The sequence below is a fragment of the Bombus flavifrons genome, chromosome 15, assembly GCF_040668555.2.
Source record: "Bombus flavifrons isolate JBK064 chromosome 15, iyBomFlav1_principal, whole genome shotgun sequence".
Lineage (NCBI taxonomy): Eukaryota > Metazoa > Arthropoda > Insecta > Hymenoptera > Apidae > Bombus > Bombus flavifrons.
Window position 1 is genome coordinate 7,184,910 of NC_138456.1, and position 25,473 is coordinate 7,210,382.

At 35.6% G+C, this 25,473-nt stretch overlaps 1 protein-coding gene across 2 annotated transcripts in view; it reads right to left on the minus strand.

Annotated features, from left to right (window-relative positions):
* The window catches only part of LOC138187786 (homeobox protein 13), a 173,435-nt gene that overhangs the window by 114,127 nt on the left and 33,835 nt on the right, over positions 1-25,473 (minus strand). The window contains exons 1-2 of one of the 2 annotated variants that reach the window (XM_069128922.1): positions 13,455-13,570; positions 13,108-13,359 (exon numbers count right to left, since the gene is read on the minus strand). In XM_069128922.1, the coding sequence (XP_068985023.1) occupies positions 13,108-13,203 (96 nt within the window). In that variant the 5' untranslated portion in view covers positions 13,204-13,359; positions 13,455-13,570. Of the gene's footprint in view, positions 1-13,107; positions 13,360-13,454; positions 13,571-25,473 lie in introns of those variants that run through there. The other variant, XM_069128921.1, reaches the window with a different exon arrangement.

Genomic DNA, 25,473 nt, shown 5'->3' on the forward strand with positions numbered 1-25,473 from the left:
GGCCAGGCTAACAATTTAATTAAATATTTTGCTAATTACTTCAATTTACGGTTCGATCGCGTATTTTGTATAACTTAGCATTATGCGAATCGAATGATAATTAAATTCAATATGAATAACCTTTGGACCGAGGAAAATATATGAAGGAGAACAATGCGATAAATAATTCACGTTTTCTATGTTTTACGGTAGCTGAGAAAAGTATTGACACGTGTATATCTTTACTTTCGAACGAAACATCTTTTTACAGGGATTCTATACATTTCATTTTCGTAGTATCAGATGTTTATAGTCGTACGAAAGTACCGCTAGATAACGAACTTAATTAAACAGTATGAAAACGTTATAAGAAATACATTGGTATAATAATTTTCGTAGCCAACACACAGATAGTTTTTTTAAAGATTCAGACTATGTTTTTATATTTAGTATGGCAGCTAAACGCGTGTTTGTTTTTTCTCATTCTTTTTCAAATTTTCCAAATGTTTCACAGACGAATTGATTCGGAATATGAACAAAACGTACTTGTTACTATGTTTTCCTGCTGCGATCTTCGCGCGAAAGAATTAGCGCGACAAATAAAAAACCGACATACGCGCGTAAAAAAAAAGAAATAGGAAAGAAAAAAGATTTATCTAGTACGGTAAGAAATGAATCAACGTAAACAAATCGATTCTGCCAGTTTGTACGATTTTATGAGTTATATCTGTACGAAGCATTGCCAGCGCACTGTACTGATGTATTATGTAAGTCACGCTTCTGAATAAGAGCCTTTACAAACACTGCATTGATTTTTGTGCGTACACGTGCAATCTCCGACTTCGAACATACAAAGTGATATTAGATATCCGCCATGTTGTACGCCTCGTGTATATCAATTTCCCGTTGCTTTTCGCAAATAATTTATCTCCGACACGCGCCATGTATGAAAATAAATCAATCTGTATTTAAATGCAACGAATAATTATATTCGTGCATTTACGTCAGTTCTGTTATTCGTATCGAAAACTTTGACGATATTCTACGACCACGGGTTTTCCAATATAATGTTACGTTTTAATAAAAGAAAACGATTTTTCCTTTTCTCTTTCCACAATGATGCTCCACGTTGTGGAAACAGATACACGGGGCGGCAAAAGTATTTGAACGCTTACCATAGAAAATTTTTATATATAATACACGCACACGTAAGAGATTTCTACAAATATTGAAATACTTTCGCGGGCTAGTGTATTTCCATTATAATGAAATTTTGTAAAAAAATATTTTTCAAGAATATAGTAGAGGTTTTATGTCACGGCTACAACGCTACTTAAATGAAATTTCCTTCCTCCGTTCTTATTCTCTTTTCGCTGCGCGGTAAACGTTAATTCCATATATTTCCATCTTGAATGTTTCTCTGCAAAGTAATATTTGCATTCAAAATGTAATGGGATTGTTAAAAATGTAATACGTGTACAGCAACTGTGTTTTCCGTTCTTCCTTGTTAAATTAAAGGAGATTTCAAAGCAGACCATTCGGAGCATTAAAGAAGATTTTGTTCTCCTCGGCTCTGTTTTCTATTTGTAATACAAGCTACGGCAGTTTCTTAAATCGATCAGACCCTCGAACGAACAGCTCTTCGCTCTTCATTTCTCTACAGAATTATATCGTTCCCGGGATTCGCGAAATTTTTCTCAAAGTTCCCGATTCAGCTTCCGTCGCTTTCAAGGCATTCCTCTTGAAATTCGATAACAATTCCAACGGGAGGTGCTCAAACTACATCAGCAACAATTTTGAGCGTCAGACCGAGCGATTTATTCTCAAAATGTTTGACTAAAAGCGGCGCTGCGGTGTCTGCCAATCGATTCGTCGTCGTAAACTCCACTATTCTAAAGCTTCTAATTAAACTTAAAGCCCTTCAAGAAGCTATTTTGGTATTCTTTTCGCCAATCGTGGACGCATCACGCGAACAGAGCAAAAAGAATCGATATTTCCGAGTGTTGCGATTATGCTGCAACTTCTTGAACAGTTGCATCCTTGATACGTTTGTCAAGATCTCGGGGAAAAAGTTGAACGATGTAACGCGAAGAATAAAAGGTGCGAGAAGTGACAACATTCGAATATGGAGCGATAAAAAAAACGATTCGTACGATTTAGGATCAGCGTCTAATGGAAGAAAACGATGCAGACGGGTTAATCGCGTTGTATGTGCAGGGCTTAAGGGTACGTTCACCCGATCGCGGATTCCCCATCGTCCTCAACACTGGCCTAACAACAACCGCGTGCACGCGAATTCCACGAGTTTTATTTAGAACATTGAATTATTCTAACGTGGAGACTGCATGCGTGCGCGTGAAGACGTCTATAAGAAGAACAGAGAAAGACGGATAGATGAATAGAGAGGAGACGAGGAAACTCGTTCGCAATTTTCTAATAAATTATGCAGGCCAGCGTGGACTCCCCGCGAGTATCAAATGAAGTGTGTGCATCACGTCAGGTTCGTGTAACTCTATGGATTCGATAGAACAGAACGAAGCTGAGGATACGATAAATTATAATAACGAATGGAAGGAACGTGATAATCGCATGTGAGAAATCTATTTGATCCGTGCAAGAAACTGAGGAAATTCTAGGAAACCTAATTTTTACCAAGTAATGGATAGAAAGTTGTTTCGATAATTAAATAACGATAAGTAGAGCGGCAAGTATGTATGTACATATGTGCTTTATACAGGCTATCGCTCGTTGATAATCTCTCGATTCATAAACAATAGCCTCGTGAAATGAAATGGACTCGTTCTCGTTTCTCAGTCTATCAATTAGATCGACGATAATAGCAGGAGATCACGGTGTCGTGGTTATTTGTTCGAGAATTTCAAAAATTCATATTTTTTAATCGAAATGTCGATCGATAGGTTTATTTGGAAAATACAAACGATCCTCTACAGTGACTAAACTATTTACGATTTCTCGTTGGTTACGATTAAGTCAATCTGGGTCAATTTAGACGTTTCTATCTTCTATTTAAAAAGAATGATATCTCCCAAAGTATGCAATTTCCCGGGCGATCGTTCGAAGAACCAACTCCAAGTTTCTCGACAGAGAGACTCGTATTCGCTCGAATTTCGCCGTAGGCTCCTTGAGACTGATTAATCTTTTTTCTAGGCGTTCTCGAAATTATAAAATCGAATTGTCCGAAAAACACTTGGAGCGACACGGAAATAGGACGTCAAGGTTCTCTCTCGCTGAGTACACACGCGTAAAACAGAAACGAGGGGAAAGATAAAACGAGAAAAAAAAAGGAAAAGTTGAAAAGAAGGAGAGAAAAAAAAAGAAGAAGGAAATATTAAGCCACGAAGAAACGAGTGCAAATAAATTTCATCGCTCCCGGAACAAACTTTTTCTCGCGGGGAGGAAATAAACGAGCGTAAAGTATTTTCCGACGGAGTGCAATGAAATATTCGCAGCGTCTATGTTCGATCGCGATGGAATGCATGCAAAACAACACTTTGTTCGCTCTTGTTATTCTCTTTGCCGTCTGTATTTATGCTGCTCAACAATACCACGACGACTTGTATATATTTTTCTCCCTTCGTTTTGTAACCTCCACTGTTTCTCTCTTCATTCGCTCAAAAATTCATCCCTCGATCAGCAAGGGTTTCGATTCGTAAATATTGTGCATCAATCGGTGCGACTCGATATCGACGCAACAATGAAATCGAAAATAAAACGGGAGGGCGACATTTTGTGAATTAAATGCCCGCGCCAGACCGCTATTTCTCTTTTCTTTCCCCTACGAGCCAACAGAGAAAATTTTTCAACTCCGGTCGAGTTATTTCAGAAATTATTCCGCGCTCTAGTTTATCTCCATATTAATATCATCATTTTCGCCTGTGTACGGATATCATATCCGAACAAGGGCTTGTTACAACAAAAACTAATAACGCGAAAGCTACATTTATTAATTAGGCTTCAGGGGAACTGGTTTTTGAACTCGTGGCCTCCGTTCCGTACACGTCGCAATTTCATCGGCGAAATAATATTTACATTTATTTTCCTCATTATATCACGCATTCCAACATCGAATGCAGTAATTAAATTAAAGAGACGAAGTAGAATAAAATTTCGCGAAAATAGAAATTCAACAACGCTACTAAAAATTAATGCGCGTATTTATCTAGAATTACACTGGAAAAACTTCATGAAAAGTTCTACAGCCGGACGAAGGAAGGGGAAAAAAGAAGAAAAATAAAAGCAACCTTTGAAACGGAGGTAGAAAAGTTCATATCCTCTTAAATTACTTCGCATAAAAAAAAAAAAGGGACGAAAAAAGGTGGTAAAAGAAAAGAAAATGGTAAAAGAATTTTTTCGTAAAAACAGAGAGGATCTTCGAAGTTCTCATGGAAATTCTCTGAGAGTTCAAACGTTTCCCGTGGATAACGAAATCTTCAACGTATCGAACGAACGAGAAAAAAAGAAACGGTTTTTAAAGAAAAGCGTCGGATTGCAAACACAAAACGAAGAAAACTTTTTAATACATTTGTCAAAATAATCAGCCTCTTAAGATATCAAATTATCGGCGTTGTTTATTCCTTCCGAATCAGCATACTTTTTATTCGGCCGGCAAAGCTTGTAACGACGTTGCACGAATGAGAATTTCTTCATTAAGCCGAATTTACAATGGCGTCAGCGAAGAGCGTGGAAATTGAGGCGAAATCAACGAGAAACGTGAAGACACGAGTCTGCACGAAAGAAGAGAGAGCCATCTTTCAGATATATTTATCCTACATTTTGCGCCCTTTCTCCGCATCCTATTTTCAATCTTATTTTCAACGACGTTTAGAGACGCGAACAAGTCAAGAAATTACCCGTAATTGCCGTTTTCGTTTCGAAGTTGCCGTAAGAAAATAAAATGAAATCAAAGCTGGATGGATGAAATGAAATCTGCAGCGAGAAGGCGAGAAGGAGATGAAAGGGCGCGAAATCTCGCCAAATCTCTTCGGTAACGCGTTTTCTGGTCGTTTATAGTGACACATCGTTTTCTACACAGTCCATTCCTCGCTGTCTCTTCGCGCTCTTTGATTCTTTTCAAGGGTCATCACGGGGACTTTGAAGAATCAGAAAGAGAGAAAACAGCCGGAACAAAGTCGAAAAGCGGAAAGTATCTGCTTTCATCTTTCATTTTTTCCCTTTTTCGCTTTTCTTTGAAAAATAATCGTCAACATTTTTTCTAATTAGTTGTGACTGTACTTACATGGATTCGCCATGGTACTCCAACACTTGTACAAACATACGCGCAACGCAGTGCTGATAAAATTTCAAAATGTTTTATACAAAACACGTAATATATGTACACAAAAGTTTTCTACCGTAAGCGTACACGTTTCGCATACTTTCTGTGAGTCATTGTACGCAGAACTATTACAATCGACTAATCCCAGTACGAAGCCGGAAAGTGTGAAAATATTATGCCAACGATTTATCGCGAACCGACTGTGTCACGTATAATTGACATGATCGATGAACACGAGCGAATTAAAAGGTTCGATTTATCTTGACTATAGAACAGCAATGTTTATCCATCAACAGCTGCAGGGTGTTTCTGCTTCTAATTTACTAAGATAGGGTCATGGGTCATGGGCTGGCTACTCGCTTCTTCATCAATTCTCTCAATTGTCTTTCCAACTGTTTCGAAATCAAAATCCAAGCTTCGTGAATTTTTATTTCCGTTATCCTGCCGTAGACGCATCAAATTGAGAATTAAATGAAATTTTATACGTATCCAGTTACTAGAACACGGATTTGTATTAATTTACGTGAAATTTAAATTTATTCAGAAATCTACACAACGGAAAATTGAAGACCACGGGCAAAAAACATAATGTGCAGTTTAAAAATTCAATAATCAGTGTCGTATTACCAAAGCTATCCTTTAATCGTTACTTTCGATTGTTCGAAATAAAGAGATTAAAGAAGATAGGCTTTTGTCATGTTCTATTCGTGTGTTCTTCGATAATATGTTAAAATATGAACAATATCAGAAGCATAACTACTCGTTATAACATTTAGCGGTAGAAATCTCTGTTTCACTGGTTTAATCGTGTTCGTAAAAATCCGCAGTCTAACAGTCGTAACGGTTCTCTAATTCGATAGAATCTATTTTTAAATCTTGCAAGTTTTCGATTACGTGGAAACAATTACATCAAGTTCGTCAATGGTTTGAGAGCAATCGGTCTCCAAGTTGGAGAGTCGCAATCGAAGCGAGAATTAAAGCGAAAGATTTATCGATCTTTGAAACACTCAATTGAAATTGAAAGACAACGGACTAACGTAATAAAACAAAGCTCAAAAGATCATACATATACGCCGTAAAAAGTAATCTAAATATTTATGATATTTTTCCAACCTTTGAATGTAATTGAACGAGATTTTTTTATTTAGGTGAATTCACCCAGGTTGTCATGGAATGTGCATCAAACACCATCGAGAACGAATTAACGTTCATCTGCAGTGCAGGCGTGTGCGTGTGTTGCGTTTCATAAAACTAACATTTAAACCAGAGAATGCATTATTCATTACGTCATTTCTGCGGACAGTATTAGAACGTAACCTTGTCGAGCTCGCAGAGATACTTATTTCTACATATTTGCAGCGTAACGGCATAATGCTTTAAAAAAGTCTACATAATACAGAAATGTTTCCATCGTTTTCCAACATTTCGTTCAATTCGATAACTCCATCTTTTATCCTATTCGCATTTCTTTTTCTACTTCAGATTTTTAACCTTTCGGGATAACCAATAAATAAACTACAAATCAAAATTGTTTTTTTTTTTTTTTTTTTTTTCAAGGAAAGGAAATTTTCAATTTTTCGTGGTAGTTTCTTCTCTGACGAAATATTTTTACAAACACAAAATACAATTTTTTCTGACCACAGAAATTTTTTACTCTTCGCAAAAAAAAAAAAAAAAGGAAAGAAAGAAAAAAAGAAAAGAGAGGAGAGTAGAGAATCATAACTGCTTTTACTCAGGCTTTGCCACTCTATTGTAGCTTTAACTATTGTTAAATTACTTTTCCGCGTAAGCCACGGTCAAAGATTGTCTCTCTACTAAATTTTTTAAACACAAGAGCAAATTGATTTTCGTCCAATTGGTATTAGCTGGAATGAAAATAATAATTGAAGTAAAAGAATGTCATTTTACCGGGAGCGTAGTGTTTGCAGCTATCCGGTTTCAAAAGTCATTTAAAATAATATTTCCAAGGCTGCATCCAATTTGTTGTTCTTACTCGATGCCGTGTGCAATAATACGGTCGTGATTGTGAGCACGGTGATGCGATTTAACAGTGGCTCTCGCGTGCACAGACGTTTATCGATTTAAAATAATAACGAACGCTATGTGTTTTTCCATTTACCAAAGTACCCATTATGTCCCCGCCATTATCGTGCATACACGTATATAAACGGTACTTTTAGATCTAAAAACAATTTCTATAATATTTCCAACAAATAGAATCAACATAGTTATTCGTAAAAATTCAAAAATTGAGATTACAAATAAAAAGTTCCGAGAGTGGATTTCTAGAACGCTACTGATGTTTGTTTCAAGATTTCGAGCGAGAAAGAAACGAGGAAATACGTGGAAACGCAAAGAAATAAAAAAAAAAAAGAAATAAAAAAAGGAAGATAAAAAACGATATCCCAGCATTATAATTAAGCTTGAGCCTTTCAGAAGAATCTAAGTAATATTTATCGTAAAATCAACGATAACGATTGAAATAAAAATTAAAAGTTGGAAAAGTAGGATAATAAAAGTAGAATATAAAGTACGTTCATTAAGAAGTAATACATACTGATAAGACAAACTAGACGTTTCGATAAGTAAGATTACGACGGAGAAAATGTATTATTGAAAAAGCAATTTTCCGTGCAAGTAGGTTATTTAAATAATTCATAACGCTCGTTTATAGAACCATGTTCGAGGAATTATATATTTTTTTTTATCGCGAATTCCTCGTTGCAAGTTTGATACGATGGAATTATTTATATTCCATGGAAAGAAGTTGCGTCGAGTCACACAACATTCCGTACTCGGTGCATATTTAATTAGCTCGACAATTCGACTAACTAAATGCTGTTTTGACTGTTCGTGACTCTGCCAATTAGTAAATGCGAATGGAACTTTGTTGTTAGAGCAAAAGCGAATAACGTTACTTACTTCTCTTCTACCCGTATTTCGGTACACGCCATATATCGTTTTAATCGTAAATCGATAAAACCATTTTTCTAAGATATCGCGACGAGCTCGATATAAACCACTTCACTCGAGAAATATTTTAACGTTTCTTTTCGTCGGTTCGCCAATTAAAAGTCGAATTGGCGAGAAAAGATTTACGATCGAGAAATATGTATTCGATTTTACCGCGTATACATCGATTTATCCATATTCTGTTTTATTTTACATTATTTTAAACAACTATATTTCTCTATATTTACCGGGCAGATTTCATTCGGGAAATTCATCCTTTGAAAATTGCTAAATAAAAATGACGGACAGACGACTGAAGATGAATTTGAGAAAAATCTCAAATTAAATTTCTGCATGCCACGAGAGAAACAAAATCCATTTCTAGACTGTAGTATACGATGCTTTCAAGCTAACCAGCCTGTAAACAGTGAAAATGACGAGCGAAGGGCTGCGCTTAATTGACAATGTCTCGATAGTAGAACAGGCCAACCCCAAAATCCACCCTAACCATCCAACGAGGGATTTTGCTTGTGTTCTGTAGACCCTTCCGCAGCATTTTTACATCTGCCACTCTGTACTTTACGCTTTTGCCTCTATTAACCTCTTCTATCCTTTAAATCTAACCTTTTTTTTTGCATATCTCTGCTTTACTTCTGTTGAAATTTTGCAAACTGTGCCAGAGATTTAGCAGAATTCAACAGGGTACAATTCGTATAATTATTATTTGTTAACATTTAACGATAATAATGATATTTACTAGATTCGTTACACTTCTGTTAGATAAATTACTCGATAAACGCCACTCAGGCATAATTTATATTTTCTGTTATAATAATGTTATGCAACGATCGTGTTACATTTGCGCAATAAATTTCAACGTTAGACGTTTGACTGTAATTCCCGTGTCATTTCTACTAAATATATTCGTTTAAATCGGTAATATATAGCTTTAACAAATTATTAGCAAAATAGCCAGATCGATCAGCGTATTCTTTAAAATTTTCGCTCTCGCAATCCATAAATTTGAATTTATGTCGTGATTTATCACGGGAAATAATGGCAAAAGTCGTTAATGAAAACACAATGTGATATCCAGTACGTTCTAAATTAACGTTCTGGCGTTAGATATATTATATTACATTACTCGCACCTTTAGAACGTAGAAAAGAAACGAATTTAATGCTTAGAGAAGACGGGAAATGAATTATAAGTATGGAACTCCGCGGAATTTCAGAGAAGCTCAAACGAGGGAGGGGCAAAAAAATAATGAGAATGCAAATATGGTTTTGAATAAAATCCGGCAAGTATGAAAGCCGCAGGAACAACATACAGATCTGCATCTACTGCCTCCCTCTTTTTTTTTCTCTCCTTTCCTTTTCTAAAAAATTGCGTTAAGCGTTCCTTGTGTAAACGATGTAAGCGTAATACTTCTATAATAACAAAAAATTCCACACCGCGATACTTTCAAAGCCCAGGCTCGTAAATCTCTCTTCCACTATCCATCTCTCGCAGCAACTATTTATTTTTCTTCTTTTTTTTTCCTAATATCCCACCATATTCAGTTGCCAATCACGTTCTCATTTTGGACTTTTTCAACGAGCGTATCTTACAACGTTGCAATTTTATCGCACATCTCGAGTCTTCCTGATTTTATCGCGTATTTTTCCAACGATAAAAACGATTTCATTCCGACGTTTTCCCCTCCTACATCCTTCCTTTCTTTTTTTTTTTTTTTTCATTATGACAAGCGTCGAGAATTACTTGATTAGGAAGCTATGAATTTTAATAGATTTATGCAAATGCGACGCGTGAATCCAAAGTATGCGTGTATACGAACGCACTGTTCGTTCAAGACAATTATCGAGTCTCAATTAAATTATCGAGTACACATTGCGTTTTCCCGGCGAACAAAATTCGATAACACCGATTACCCGTTTTTCGCGTTCCTCTATTAGCAGGGGGAAATAAATCTATATTTCGTTTCACGAGCGTGCCTCGGAATTCCATAAATTTTTCAACTCCGCCAATTCGTTTCATATTTTTCTTCTCTCTCTTTCTCTCCTTCGTTTTTTTTTTTTTTTTTTTTTTTTTTTATTGTTATCCCACTTCGACCCAATTGATTCTCTTCGTTTCTCGTGCGCATTGTCGTTTCACATTAATAAATATAAACTCGCAATTATTAATCACTTTACGCCGAGTTACATATACGCGTCGATTCACGTTATGATCGATCAATGGCAGCTTCTGAATATTTATTGACCCGCCGTGGAATGACATAATGCAATTTAGTATTGGAAACAAGCGAAAGTTTATTGACGATGAAGTTGAGGCATATTCCTCTTCTCTATCGTTTCTCCCTTTTCTTTTTTCTTTTTACTTTTGTTTCGGCATACAAAACGCCTGGCGGATACGATATTTCGTAATTAATATCGCCAGATGGGAAGCTACGGCCGACAAGGAGAACTCGAGGAATCAAAAGCGAACTCACAAAAGGAAACGGTCGTTAAAGAAGGGGCCATTAGCATGTCGTTAGCATAATACAAGGTGAATTTGATTCCGAGTACACGAATGTGCCCTGAACACTACCGTGGCAGCGATAATCGCGTTATTATAAGACAGATTAATTTTAGTTAAACTATAGCTTTGGGCCGGTAGAAATGGCCTGCAATCCCATACGATACACGAACCCAACGCAAAAACGAATACACCGTTTGTACACCATATTAAATTAATTTTGTCAAAATGAAAGAGAAAAGAAAGAAAAAAAGACAAGATCGAAAGGAAAAAAGACAGAAATTTTTGCGGTACCATAGAATTTAATGAGAGGTTAATGATCAGTCGTCACGCGAAAAAAAACGCGATTTACCCAAAGCGTGCTCCGAGTGATTTTTGCCGATGAAATGTTCGAGCAACGTGGAAAAAACAGAACGTAAACCGGTTTACGACGTCGAAAGAGCATTTCCTCGTTGTGGAACGACGCGTTCGAGTGTTTGCCAGCGATTACCAACTAAATTACAATTATTCGCTTTGCAACTTTTCGACCGGGATAAACTTTAGATAAGAGGATGTTACTTGTACGTTATTTATTCGGTGGAAACCGATTTCAAGTGTTTTTTTCCTTTTTATATAATGCGTGTGAAAAATAATGTTTATCAAAGGAAGATAAACGGAAAAAACAAGACCCCCTTGGTAATTACAGAGTTGACGTTTTAACGTATCATAGAACACGTCTGTGTGAAGTATTATGTAAAGTAAAAAAAAAGGATCAGGAATACATGTGCACATTCTGATTTCGTAAGAATCACGTTTCGAGTTGAGGTTTTTTGTTGCGCATTCAGCGCAGGAATATAGAATTGTTTCGAGCAACGTGGTCGACCAATGAATTAGATCAAGGTTGCATCGCATCGCTAAAATTAGCCGGCAGAGAATTCAGAAAAATTCTGGCATTACGACACTCCTAATCGTTCGACGATCTTTTAAATCATTCCGATCGGAACGCGATCGTTGTTATTCTACCACTATATATCGCGGCGTAACCGTGATTACTATATGTCTTCGAAGAGAGGGCAATTAAATTGCATTGTTCGCTGGTCGAAAAGATTTATGACTCATATAGAACGTCATCTGAGCAAGTTATAGATGACTTCTGGTTTCAACGATTTCAACAGTTTCTATGAGATCATTTAATTTTGGAAAACACATACTTTATCTTAATTCGTATTCTACGTATATTTCACACGAATTGAAAAACGGCACCGGAGAATGAAATATCTGGAAATTAATCGACCTAAAATAAAATTACATCGACCTATTGTGATGTGAAAACGCGTGAAATCGGTCTCACGTATTTTATGATTATTATTAGACTCGTGGATATAAAATGTCCTCCTCCTTTACTGTTTCTTTGTACGAAAAATTTCAACGTTGTATTATATTTCGTTCTGCTTCTTAAACGTCGTTTCAGCCTGATTATATGTATGTTCAATTAATGCTGTACTTTATATTTTAAAGTTAAAAGGAAAAAGATTGCTTATTATCTTATCTGGGGCAATTAACTCGAATAAAAGATTACACTCGAGTAATTCGCTCGGTTCTATCGCGAAACGAGATTATCTTTTCTACGTATTTTTGCCGTGAGATTTACTATTTTACCATTTTACTTTGAATTATACTTACGTATCTTACTATCTGTATCTTATACATCTCTCCGTTACTTTCGCAATAAAGTCACAATGTAGCAATCCCAGCTGATTTATCGGTTTAAATATTACTTTCTATTTTCCAGCGCATAACTATTTACGCGCTGCTATCGCCCGTGAACCAAGATTGCTTCTCTAATTCATTATTTTCACAACGAGAGCGACTGAATAGGCAATTCGACTGATTCATTGCTCGAAAACGTTACTTTCTACCTTCCGTAGTTAAAACAACGTACGATCGAATAAAATAGAAACAAACGAATATTACCGGAGGAAAAATATACTAAGTACGATTCTGTTGATTTCCCGGCCTTATCTTATTCGCTGGTTAAAACAATAGAATTTCGTCTAACATATTAGTTAAAGAGAAACAATCTGTTCGATCGAACCATATATAAGGTTTCGTGAAAATACTAGCGTCATCAATAAAAAGACAGTTTTCCTAACGCTTAATTGGCTAACAATAATTATTCATATGCAATTGAACAGGAATATTAATGGAAAACTTATACGAAAACTCGTATGAAAAACAAAAATATCTGATTTATCACCAATTTCTTCTATGGCCTCCGATACTTCCAATCTACTGCGAAATCGAAGTATTCGTGTCGAGTGATAATTTCATTTGGAGACTCGACAAAGAGAAACAAGTACATGGATAAAAAGGTGAAAATCACTCACCTCTCCGTGCGTGTCCCTTCGGCCATCCGGGGTGTTCTCCGGTAAAAAGTACAGCCGTAAAGATGCCAGAGGTTGATTCGGTCCCCTGCTGTCCATCCACAGCAACTGAAGTTCCCCGATGCTGACGAGATCTGCATCGCTCCACAATTTCGTGAGGAAGAAGCTTCCAAGACGAAGTACACGACCGTTTCCTATTCGAACTGCTTTATAGAACGTGTACGGACCGTGGCTGAAGCAAGCACCGCCCAACAACTGCAACAGAAATCAATTTTATATTAGAAAACGAATCGTGTGCGTAGTGAGAAAATCGTACGCAATTTACATAGGCTTCGTTCGTTTCGACAAACCTTATTTGCGTATTAAGAACGGCTGGTACCTAGCACGGTACGCGAACGACTGAGAGATTTCCTTTAGGACGCGTAATTTCGGCAACCTTCGCTTCGAACGTTGACGAGCCTTTGTGTTTATAAACCGATCGCGTTTAAATATGTGTTCAATGTGTTTGAAATTTACAAACAGGCAATCTACGTACAAGATTTGTGTTTTAAATGAGAAGTTTCGATACTTGAAGGACAGAAAATTCCATAATAAGTAGAGTATAGGTATTTATGCGTTTATTTACGTATTTTGATAGAAATTTGTGTGGTAGAAAAATACGCGTAATAGGAAAAAATGTATAAAATGTATAAAAATATATTTAACGAGTAAAGTTATCTTTAAATTGAATTTAATTAAATTGATTACTCGAGTAAAATTAATTGGCGCTTTTTAATTTTCTGTGAAATCGTGCAGCATGCAAAAATAAGGTTGGTAGTAAGCGAAACATCGGAGTAGTTTTAAGGCTGGTGTCGAGTATGCTTATTTGTAAGCCGTCAGTTCAGTTTTATGGATGTTCGTCAAGTGAAACAAGTCGTTAGATGACTCATATCCCACGCCAGAGGCCCTCATTTGTAACAATGTGCTCCTTCAAAAAGCACATGCTTTAAAAAAAAAACATCTCTCTTTCCTGGTAAACGAATATCAGCAACCTATCGTTCCAAGAAAACGAAAATTATTTTCACTTCTTTAACGATCGATAGGATTTCTAGTCGATCGAAATAAACGTCTTTCCTTTCAATAAATTCAAGACGCTTCAATTACGATCCACAATTATACAATTTTACTATAATCGGTTGACGTTCATTAATAAACCGTGAGCTCATTTACGAGACTGAATAGAAAACGATACAGCGTGTTTAAACTCGGATAACGTGGAAACTAATGAAGGTAAAGTAATAAATTTTCCGAGGAAGATTCAAAATGGCTTCTCGTACAGTCCGTGACGGGAATATCGGTTCTCTCCCTACACTTTGTTCGCTCGGTAAGAAAATAACATAGTTTCTAAAACAATCTTCCTAAAATATACCCGTTATAATCTTTTATACGTATATATTTTATGTTACTTTTGGAGGAATATAGATTATCAATACAACCGTTCGTCGAGTCAGTTATTTATACATGTGACATTTAAAAATGAACTTCTAAAAAAAAAAAGTCATACTCAGATAAGAACTGATTACTTTATCGAGCGAATCGCAAACACATGTCAACTAAAATATAACAAGTAATTTCAATGAGTATGTATACACTAACCTCCACGTTATCTCTTATCTAAAGTTTTAAAAATGATAATAATGTTAGATTATTCTATAAAGTTTTAATTCCTTTAGATAAAATTTTCCGGCATTTATTATCTGTTATTTTCTGGAACTACATGTATTCCATCATTTTGGAAATTTTCACAAAATTATTCACAAACAATATTCGGTTAATGTTTTTACATTTAGATACAACAATTAGAACAATTAGAACAATTAGAACAATTAGATATTTTATCTTTTAAACCATTCTGGTTATTATTATTATTATTTTGTCCCTTAATAAAATTTCGTATCGATCGAAACGAGGAAAAATTTGTCCGTTTTAAGCGTATGACGTAATATTTATTTATAATTCTACTCTCTATTTTATCTAATCTTATTGACACGATGAAATAGATTCCCTTTCTAATTCACTGGAATTAATCATTTCTGTACTAATACTATCTACAATTTTTCTAATTCTAATTATAATCCTCAATACTTCAAACTCTCTTCATTTCAATTTAACAATTATTATCATCATCATATTATCGTTATTATTACATACATATAAATAGAATACATATAAATTAAATGAAATTAAATTAAATCGAATAATAAAATAATTGTGTTTATAATTACAAGTTTCGATGCTTGCTATTTAATTTTATCTGAATTTATAATGTTAAATAAACGAATGACCTAAGATATAATCCGAGGTTTTCATTTATCCTGTAAAAAATCACCTGTGTTATTAAAGGACGAAAAAAAAAGAGCGTTTATTATTTTACGGAGAGCAAAGAAAAAGACAAAGAAGAAATTCGATAAACGAAGAGTGCACGGTGCACGTAAGTACAGTCCTGCGCATAACTCTCGATGAGCTTCCTGTACGAACAGCAAAGCGAGCAACGACTCGCATTCATGTCTTTTATACCTTCTCCCTTCCACTCTCTCTCTCTCTCTCTCTCTCTCTCTCTCTCTTTTACTCTCTTACGAATGCGTTCACTTCTTTCCTTCTCCCCTTTTCTTTTTGCCAAGATTCAACCGTCAACGTGCGTGATTAACGAAGCACGCGAGGGCAGCGATGCGGTTCTGTGCAATTCCGAATGCACGAGTGCATCACGCGCATCAATTACGCGGAATCGGTGCCGAAGCCGAATTTTTCGCGCCACCATACATATCTACCATTTCAAGGTGATTAACTAAAACTAAACGGTAATTACGTATGTTATCGGGTATATTACTTTTACTATTACAGTACTCGAACAACACTTACTATGGACAACTTTTACTTTAAAATTTAATTAGCATCGTAGTAACGAGACACGGTCGTATCGAGTTTCAAATTTTTGCTTAGCATAATCAGGATAGTCGTGTTTCGCCGCGGTGCTAATATAGTTTCGAAATGTTTCGTACAAATGTTTTCATAAGTATTTTCGTCAGACGTTATATTGGATAATCTTAATACGATCGTAGTCGATAAATAGATATTGAATAATCATAACAACGTACGCTCCTCGTTCAATGATTCCGTTAACGTGTGAAAAAGCATATAACAGGGAAATGTAAAAGAATTCAGCGAAAAACGGGACGGGAAGTTCTTTCGCTAGGTTTTTGCCAGTTGAAATGATTTTCATATTATCGTGATATCGATCAAAGAGTTACGCACAGCATCCGGAATACAAATGCCGTTAATGCAAAAGGATGCTTTGGTACTTTAAAACCACTTTATACACATATAAGTACGTACGTATCGTGTAGATGTAGCTATTATAAAGTAAACACATCTAATCTTATCCGATATATTGCCATGTTGCGATTTAATTTTCTCAGAGACTTATTTTAGAGATGCACCTTAGACCCGGAACTTTTTAACCAAGTTTCGCACGCTTCGCTATATTCCCCTCGTCACACGTGAACGGAATACTAAAATTTCTGCATAATTTGATTAAACGATACTAATAATTATATAACATAATTTAATTAAACGTAATTGAAGCGTCGCGTTACGAGCAAGGCAGCGTACTTAGCCAAATGAAATATCAAATTTAAGAAAACTACAGCCCCGCCCCGCCTCGCTGCAAATATAGAGTCAGCCCTCTTGCTTTCCTCGATTTTTCAAAAAGACCATTCCCGTAAAAGCTTTCAGTTGCCTGACTGAAAGACGAATCGGAGGGGGGTGGATTAAATTTTTTATCGTTTCACGTCCATGTCCATCATAAAGAAGTTAGCAAGAAAGTTTGATATATGAAGAAATGTTGGTAAAGGAGATGAATTATTATATAATTAGACATGGTTTTATATATAGAATATCGACTGAAATATAGAGTAAGGTAGAATCGTTTGTACCGTACCACATAGTAGTCATATACTTATTCGACTTGGCAGTATGTATATGAATTAATAGTACATACTCGAGTCAAGCTAAGTAATCTGGCATGAATAATTTTCTACAAGCTGCTCATCAAAAGTTGAAAGAGGGATGAATTCGATATAACTGCTCGTCAACAGACGTTCAATTTTTATAACGAAGCAAAATATTCACCTTTTCTATGCAGCCGTTAGTTAATACGAACTGAAGCATCACCGCGTATCGAATTGCAAATGCGATGTCCCGAGCTTTCACGGCAATGAGAAAGATTGCCATCGTAATTCAGAATATCCAATAGCAACCAAGTGAAAAAGAAAAATGCGTTGCGCTGTCTTTCTTTGCTTAACTTCGGTCTCTATAGACGCGCGTCGACTTTGCAGCCAGAGTTTGTCCGTTGCTTCTTTTGCTTTACTTACACGCTCAATTTCAAATCGAACGGATTTCAGTGTAAAATCGACATAGCAGAATTGTCAATTTATATCTCTCTGCCATTTCTACGTTTCCCGATCCACTGTACGTACGAAGGGCGCGTTTGTTCCCGTTATTATAAACTAGAATTTTTAAGAAAAGCAAATTTTTAAGAAAATATATGTAATTATTGTACATACTCGTCTAAATATAGAACAGAAGAAAATAATCGTCTCGTTATTTAATTCCGATTCAGGATATACGTATACGGTAATGTTAGAGGTTGTGTTGTGTAAAAACACACAATTACTTCGTTAACTCTGATACTTCAATAGCACAGCTATTTCCTACCGCGATTGCATCGGGCTTAATTGCCCGTTAAGTCAACCTAATAACAATCTATTCTTCTGATATATTCTATTCCATCGAATCAAACATGTTTTCTTGCTATTCTAAATATACGTATAGAATAACTGAATGATTTCATATAATATTGGTAACAATTGAATTATTAGGTTACGACGTACGAAATGTTCAATTGCGTTATATCATTCCTGTGTGTCGACGCAAACGGTTTCTTGTTTTCCAATCAACATTTTTATCTGCGCATTTTCGACGTGAACAATTTTTATTCTGCAAACATTTACGTACATAGACAGGCGGTCGTTAATATTCAGCGATTCATGAATCGTTAAAAACCATACATTTCGTATCATATTATAATCCAATAATCCAACATTTCAAATCCTATTACAAATTCAACAATCCAATTATCAATAACAATCGCTCGTACAAAACCTAGCAGTTGTTCAACCATTTCTTATTTATTCTATATTCATCAAAATACAAATGCTAAAAATCATCGCAACAAGCAACAATAATATCAACGATTGGAAAAACCTACAGAGAGACGAATGCAGAACGGGGTGGGAAAAAAGTGCATCGAAGCCAATCAATTACAGGAAATAAAAACGATCAGGCACGATACGAGGGCCATATTCCCGCTGTCAATCGAGTGCTCGGTTACATAATTGAATCAATAAATGCGGAACGATAGCCATTGGATGAGCGCCACTGCCATAACTATTTCCAATGTTTTAAGGGTACAGTCGCGGACAAGAGTTTCTCGTCGGTCAAGACACAAGTCTGGCTTGGCCACCAATGGTATTTATAGCGTTAATCTCGTTTCTCCGCTACAGCTGCATCGCCTGCGAACCCCCAACGCCATTGATATCGCAATTGCATCTACCGGCCCTTCTTTTTTTCCTTCTTTTCCCTCTTTTCTCTCTCTTTCTCTTTCTACTCTTCCTCCTCTTCCTCCTCCACCATTTCTCCTCCCTCTTACGTTTTTACCATCCCCTCCGAAAAGTTGTACGTGTCCGCGTGCCGCGTAGTCACTTGGTTGCTGTGCATGGATTTTCGTGGCGCGTTTCTGCCTTCATTATTTACCCGCACACACACTCCAATTACCATCGCGCGTACCGGCCCTGCCAAATATTTCTCCGCGGCATCGAGAACGACAGCGCATGTATTATTCAGCGTGCGTTGTCGATGCCTCGTTCAAGCACATTTTATCCGTGTACACACACGGAACGTTACGATCGGTTTATTATTTATGCTCGTTGTCAGTCATGACCAGTGGCGCTCAACGTGTTAATTTTCTAGGACCTTAGAGAGAGAGAGAGAGAGAGAGAGAGAGAGAAATTGGCTGGACTTTGTTTTCGTACACGTCGAATTTCTGAACTTTCCTTTTTATAACGTACGATAGTTTCTCTGTGGAATCCAAAGATAGTAGTTTTAAAACACGGAGATTATTATTTTAAAAGATTATGTACACGTATTCCACAGTTTACTTTGACACACACACACACACACACATACGATAGGAAAAATATTTGAACACTTACCGTGGAAGATTTTTAATTAATAATAATATTGAAATTGTACGAATATACACGCGTATTACATTTGAAATATAGCAGAATGTTTTGCACGCGTATTATAAATGTATTAAATTACCAGAATTGCAGGGCTCCTTTCCTCGCGAATAATTAATAATTACATTCGCTGTTTCAAACTTGTGAAATGCAAATCGAGATTTCTTTTATTCATTTTACACTGGAATATTATACGTATACACGGCCGGTGAAATAATAATTTTGTTCAAAACCTTTCTCGTAGCCATTAATTAATTCGAGTACCTTTAGAGGATATTAATTAAATCCAATATAAACCGACGTGGCGTTAACAAATTTATTAGTCGATACGTCTTAATACCGCCCGCTGCAAACTTGCTACTATGCTCCCAACGATCGATATATAAAGTTAAATTCTATAAGAATATAAAGAATCTGCTTTTCTTTCGAACATTCTCTCGATATAACATTTTATAGAGGGATAATTTGTAAAACGAGAGCTTAATTGATTACTAATCGATTCGTCGTGTTAGTAGTGGTGCGAGTGCTGCTTTTCGATGGAAAATAGGTCAAGCAAATGACTTTATGAACTTAATGAGCAGAAGAACGATCTACTCTCTGCCTCTCCCTCTTCCTCTCTTTCTTTGCAAAAACTTGGGCAAGCTTTTTGAAATGGAACGAAACACCCTGAATATCTTTTTGCCTTGAGAACCGCTTTCTTCTTCTGGAAAGCTAGAAAATCTTTAAAAGTCATGCAACTGGAACTAGCGAACAAAAGAACGAAGGAAATGTAAGAGGGTGGCAAAGAGAAAAGGTAAGGCGAGGAAGACAAAATGATTATTCCGTGTAGAAATACTAACTACAAATGGAATATCGTCTCATTTCTGTAATTGCTCTTAAGGGGAACTGGTTTCCGAGAGCAGCATCACGCTAATCGCATGAAGAAGCGAATGCATCAGTGAATAGCCGCTACAGACCGTGTACTACTGAAAAGTGTTAATCCTTTAACTGTGAATAATTACGTCCGGGCAAAAGGCGCGATACGATGGGATTTTCTCGCTAAACACGACTAAATAATATTCTTCGTTTGGTGAGTTACGAGTAGACTTATGTCGGAAGAATATTTTTTCGATCGATGTTTGCCTATCATAAATAATATTTGTGTCTTTATAATTTAACAAGCGAATGAAACAGAGAAGGAAACATAATGAATTTCGTCTATTTTTCGTACCGAAAACATTTTATATAATTGAAAAGCTTTCTGGAAGAAAGGTTCATAAGACAAAACAGTGAATTACGTAAATCGCGTTGGAAGTTTTAGTTTTCTACTACTAAAGAAGTTTGTTTTCTTTGTGTTTACATAATAAACAAAAATTTAATAATACCTCGTCTATTCGTCTAACAAATACATTAATCGAGTACGAGATACGAATGATAACTTATCTTTCTTTTCGCGTTATTATCAATTTTATTATACTTGGTTTTATTTCCTCTATAGGCCCTTGTTCGAGACAGCCCTTCAATCATTTTTTATGGACAATATGTATTATGATTTCAATTTCGTTTTTATCTCATTTAATCTTATTTTTTCAACCAAACACCGTAATATTCAGTTTGTTGTGCTTCTTCGGGTTTTATGTAATAGCCGTTGCCTGGTTTTCCTCTGGCAACCAGAGCCAACACTGGATGAGACAAGAAAGAAAAAGGAACGAGAAAAAGAATCCTGCGCGTAACGTTTTAAGGCCACGCAGACAAATATGATGTGTAGCACGTTTTCATAATACGAGATTACGAGTGTGCTTCGTACTTCAGCATTAAACAATTACGGATTCGTAACTCTTAGTTGATATTCCATGAGAATAGAAAAGGATGAGAACGACCTTTTCAAATAGTCCTATGCTAATTAACTCCTTTCACTTTGAATAAATATTCCTAGATGGGTATAGAATAGATTTAACGTTTTGTTATAAAACGAAATAAGCCTTGAAAAACATCGAAGCTTCGCTCGTCTGTTTCTCAAATTTTAATGGTGAATTTAAAAATTACATTGAAGCTAACTCTCGTAATAAATGAAAGATAATAAACGATAAAAGATACAAATATTTGTCAAAATCCCGTAAAAAGACGTGTTGTACGATTCTAAAAATAAAAATGACAAGCAGTTTCTCACGTCCACAAATTCTACGCTTTATCTCGTTTAATTGCCGACATGACTCAAACAATAAATATTTGAAATCCCAATATCGTAACCATTTTCAAACTGAATTGTTTTCGTTATGCGGTAATTCTGAGAAATTGAAACGTTGAGTTTATTACATTAGAATAGATTGGACAGGATGTTGAGTCACGAGTATAAAGTGTTTAAGAAACAAGCCAGCACACTTTAGTTGCAACTTAATATTCTACTACGGTCATTATCATCCAGATGTTTTCTGGTCGGCCACTGGAAACAAAGATATCGATTTGTCTGGCTTCTCTAACATGGGTTCTACCAACTTGTATGCGTGTATCGTACATTTTATTTCGTGATTAATCGCGATGTCCGTTACAAGTAAACCTAACATTCAAATCGACATGGCGAATAAAATTACGCGATGGAAAAGTAAGACAAAAACTATTTGATAGTCATGAGATACGAGTACGAGTTGACTGATATTCTTTACTCGAATCGACGATGAATATAAATATAAGCAGACACAGATCGTTTACTTTGCTTATCAATTAATTACAGCAAAACGAAATAAAAATTACGGTGGCATTGTATTATAAAATAGTAGACAGATAGTAGAAAAGAAATGCACGCGATTAAAATTACACGGTAGTACCGAGCTTAAAATTATAGTTCATAACCCGAAATTATACGAGGATACCGAGTTCCATTGAGTATTTCGAATATCGTTAATTTTATGTTTCTCTACCCGTAAAAGTACGGTTTTCATTCTTAAGTATAGCGTGTATAATGCATTTACGTGCTTTACATATTTCGAGTTGAGAATGCGTTAAAAAAATGGTTGAAAAGAAAAAATGACGAGGAGATATCGCAACGCAATGATTGTATTAAGCAACAGAACGCAGATTCTAAACACAGGAAGTTTTATCCACTCATACATATTAACAAGGGCAATATATTAATATAAATAATGCATACGAAACAGGATCCTTCTGAACAATGTTTCATGATTATCGCATAAAAAGCATATAAAAAAAAAAAACGAGGAATTCTTCTCATTTAATCGTGAACACAATAAGATACATTATATAATTGGCCACCAATGAAACGACGAATTAACTTAATTCTCGTCCTGTAATCGCTAAAAGGAATATAAAAAGAGACGTCGTTAAGTAATTTCTACGCTTATTCAACGCTTGGTTTACGTAAGAAAGCGAAATGTTAACATTTTCGTTTACAGTCGGGGAAAAAGCGAACTGCCGGTAACACTTAATTGCAACAATCGATCTGTTACATAATTAATGAACTTGTTTGTTCGTTATCGACGGTAAGAACCGGAAGATTAAAAACGGGAGAAAAAAGAAAACAAGGAACAAACCGTTACGGATTTCGCTTTAAGTCCCTGTAAGAGCTTAGGGAAAGTGTGTTCTACAATTAAAGATCAAAGCGTTTCGATTTCCTGCAAATCTTTATCCCACGCGATAACAACAGAATGCAAGAAAAAAAAAGGAGGATTTAAAATATTATCCCATCGTGAATTTCAATAGCATCGCATCAATCAATATTGTAGACTCTATAAATCGAGAAATAAAGAAAAACGATCGTGTTACAGGCAGACCTCGTTTCTTCAAGTTCATCTTGGAATCTACGGTTGAAAGATATATGCGATGAAAGATCTTATCGTAATAATAATATAAATAAAAATTTCATAATATATACCTCATATAGATTCTTTCCCCAGAAAGCTTCTTAGTTCTTGTATTATGTGTATTGTATTATACAAAAGTAAATCGTTTGGTCTTTGAAAAGTTCAAATACCAATCACCTACTCAAATAAAAGCAAAAGTTGCAGTTAATCAATAATGAAACTTCTGAGAAGCAATAATACAACCTCAAAATTTTAACAAGAAACGTTAATATCGTTCGCGTAACAGATAATATTTGCAAGCAATTACAATTAAACAATTCTCTAATGTAGTCTAAATCTAACCTAAATGTGGCTCTCAGAAAAGGAAAGAAGATGAAGATAAGATATGGAGCAGTGGCTCCCTCTCTTTTTACCTCTACTGCAGTGTATATGTTTGCCACGGGCATATATACTTATATATACATACACGCATATACCAAGCTGTCCAAAGACCCTCCAAAACACTATAGTCTTTCTGGTAATTTCATTCCTTCAGTTTCTCTCTCTCTCTCTCTCTCTCTCTCTCTCTCTCTCTCTCTCTCTCTCTCTCTCTCTCTCTCTTCTTACCGTTTGTGTACATATAATATCTGTGTCCATGTTTATCTGTCTCTCTTTCCTGATGACACTTCGCTCTAAAAGAAACTATAGTTCTATCTCTCTCGCGCGCATCGAGGTCTCAAACAGTGTTTGTCTCCCTCTACAATGAATTTTACTAAGCGCTTTAAGCGCCCGTCACAATCAGTGAGTCACCTCAAAACATTAAGCGACGATTCACAAACGAATACATCGAGAATGAATATACGGGCAGGAAACTTTCTATTCGTCGCTCGGATATATGTACATATGTATATTTCTTGTTCCTTTGAAAGTTATTTGCTGCGTTTATTTTTTAGTCGGAGGAAGCGAAAGGGAGGGGAAGAAGCCGAATCGATGTTATGAAATTAACGTAAGGCAAACAGAGGGATTGTTTTAATATAAATTCTTTTAATATAAGATATTCTTTTAATATAAAATATCGATATCGCGATGAATTTTCTAACTAATTAAATCCTTCTATTATCCTTGAGTCTGTACGATTTAAAATGATTGTTATATTTCAATAGATATTATTAAAATATAGATAGTCTTGAAATATTTAGTTTGTAATATTCAATGTAATTTTACTAACTTTGTGTTCCACGAATTTTATGAATAAAATATTCCAAGGAAAGAAGATACATGAATACATGGAAATGTAAGAAAGAAGCCAGTGGAACAACAAGATTAAAAGAATTTTCTCGAAAAAGAAACGATGAATTTTGTTCGGATAATTTTATTAAGATTATAAATGGAATTTAGCCGACCCGACGCTTAAAAACTATTTACCCTACGTACTTGGTATTCGCATTGAAATTTAAATATTAGGTTCGTTCAGAGTACATAGTATACAATCTGTTAGGGGAAGTTCTTGATGGGTTTATTACATAGGCAGACATAGTTTCCCGAGCAAATATACCGCTACTAGAATGATTTATTCTACTTCGGCAATCGATACCAACCTTAAAGTGCATCTAGAATGAGCTTTCGTTGATTACTAATTGTTGCAAGTTAAACACTCGACAAAAACTATTTAACCTTTACAACATTTTGTCGAATCATTCTAATAAATGTAAAGAATATGCACGTGGAAAGTTTCTATTACTACCTACTCGAGAAGTTAAACATATCTGTTTAAGTTTAAAACGATAAATCTATAGATATACATATATCATTCGTATTAAAAACGCCCGAAGATATCAAAGGAAATAACGTTCGCTTTTATATCCTCTATATTCGTCGTACAGTCTGCTACAAAATTTATTCATACCGTCCCAGCATATTACATACATTGAAATCGATACACAACGTTCACACACGTGTTCCTATTTTCACTTGGATTTAGATCCCCATTACACGTCGAGAGCTGTTTGTGAGACAGCCTTTAGGCTACGCTCGCACACATATCTCGATAGCGATGGGCGCATATTTTTCTCGTATTAACGATATTTCCTGCAATTTTATACGTATAATATAGATATCCTTATTAGACAATCTTTCGACTTAGAAATAATGAAAGTTCTTCGAACGACTGTAATCACTCGTAACTTTAATTCGAAATTAAATAAAAAATTGTATTAAAGCTTATTGCACGTGTATTATTATTATTATCATTATTA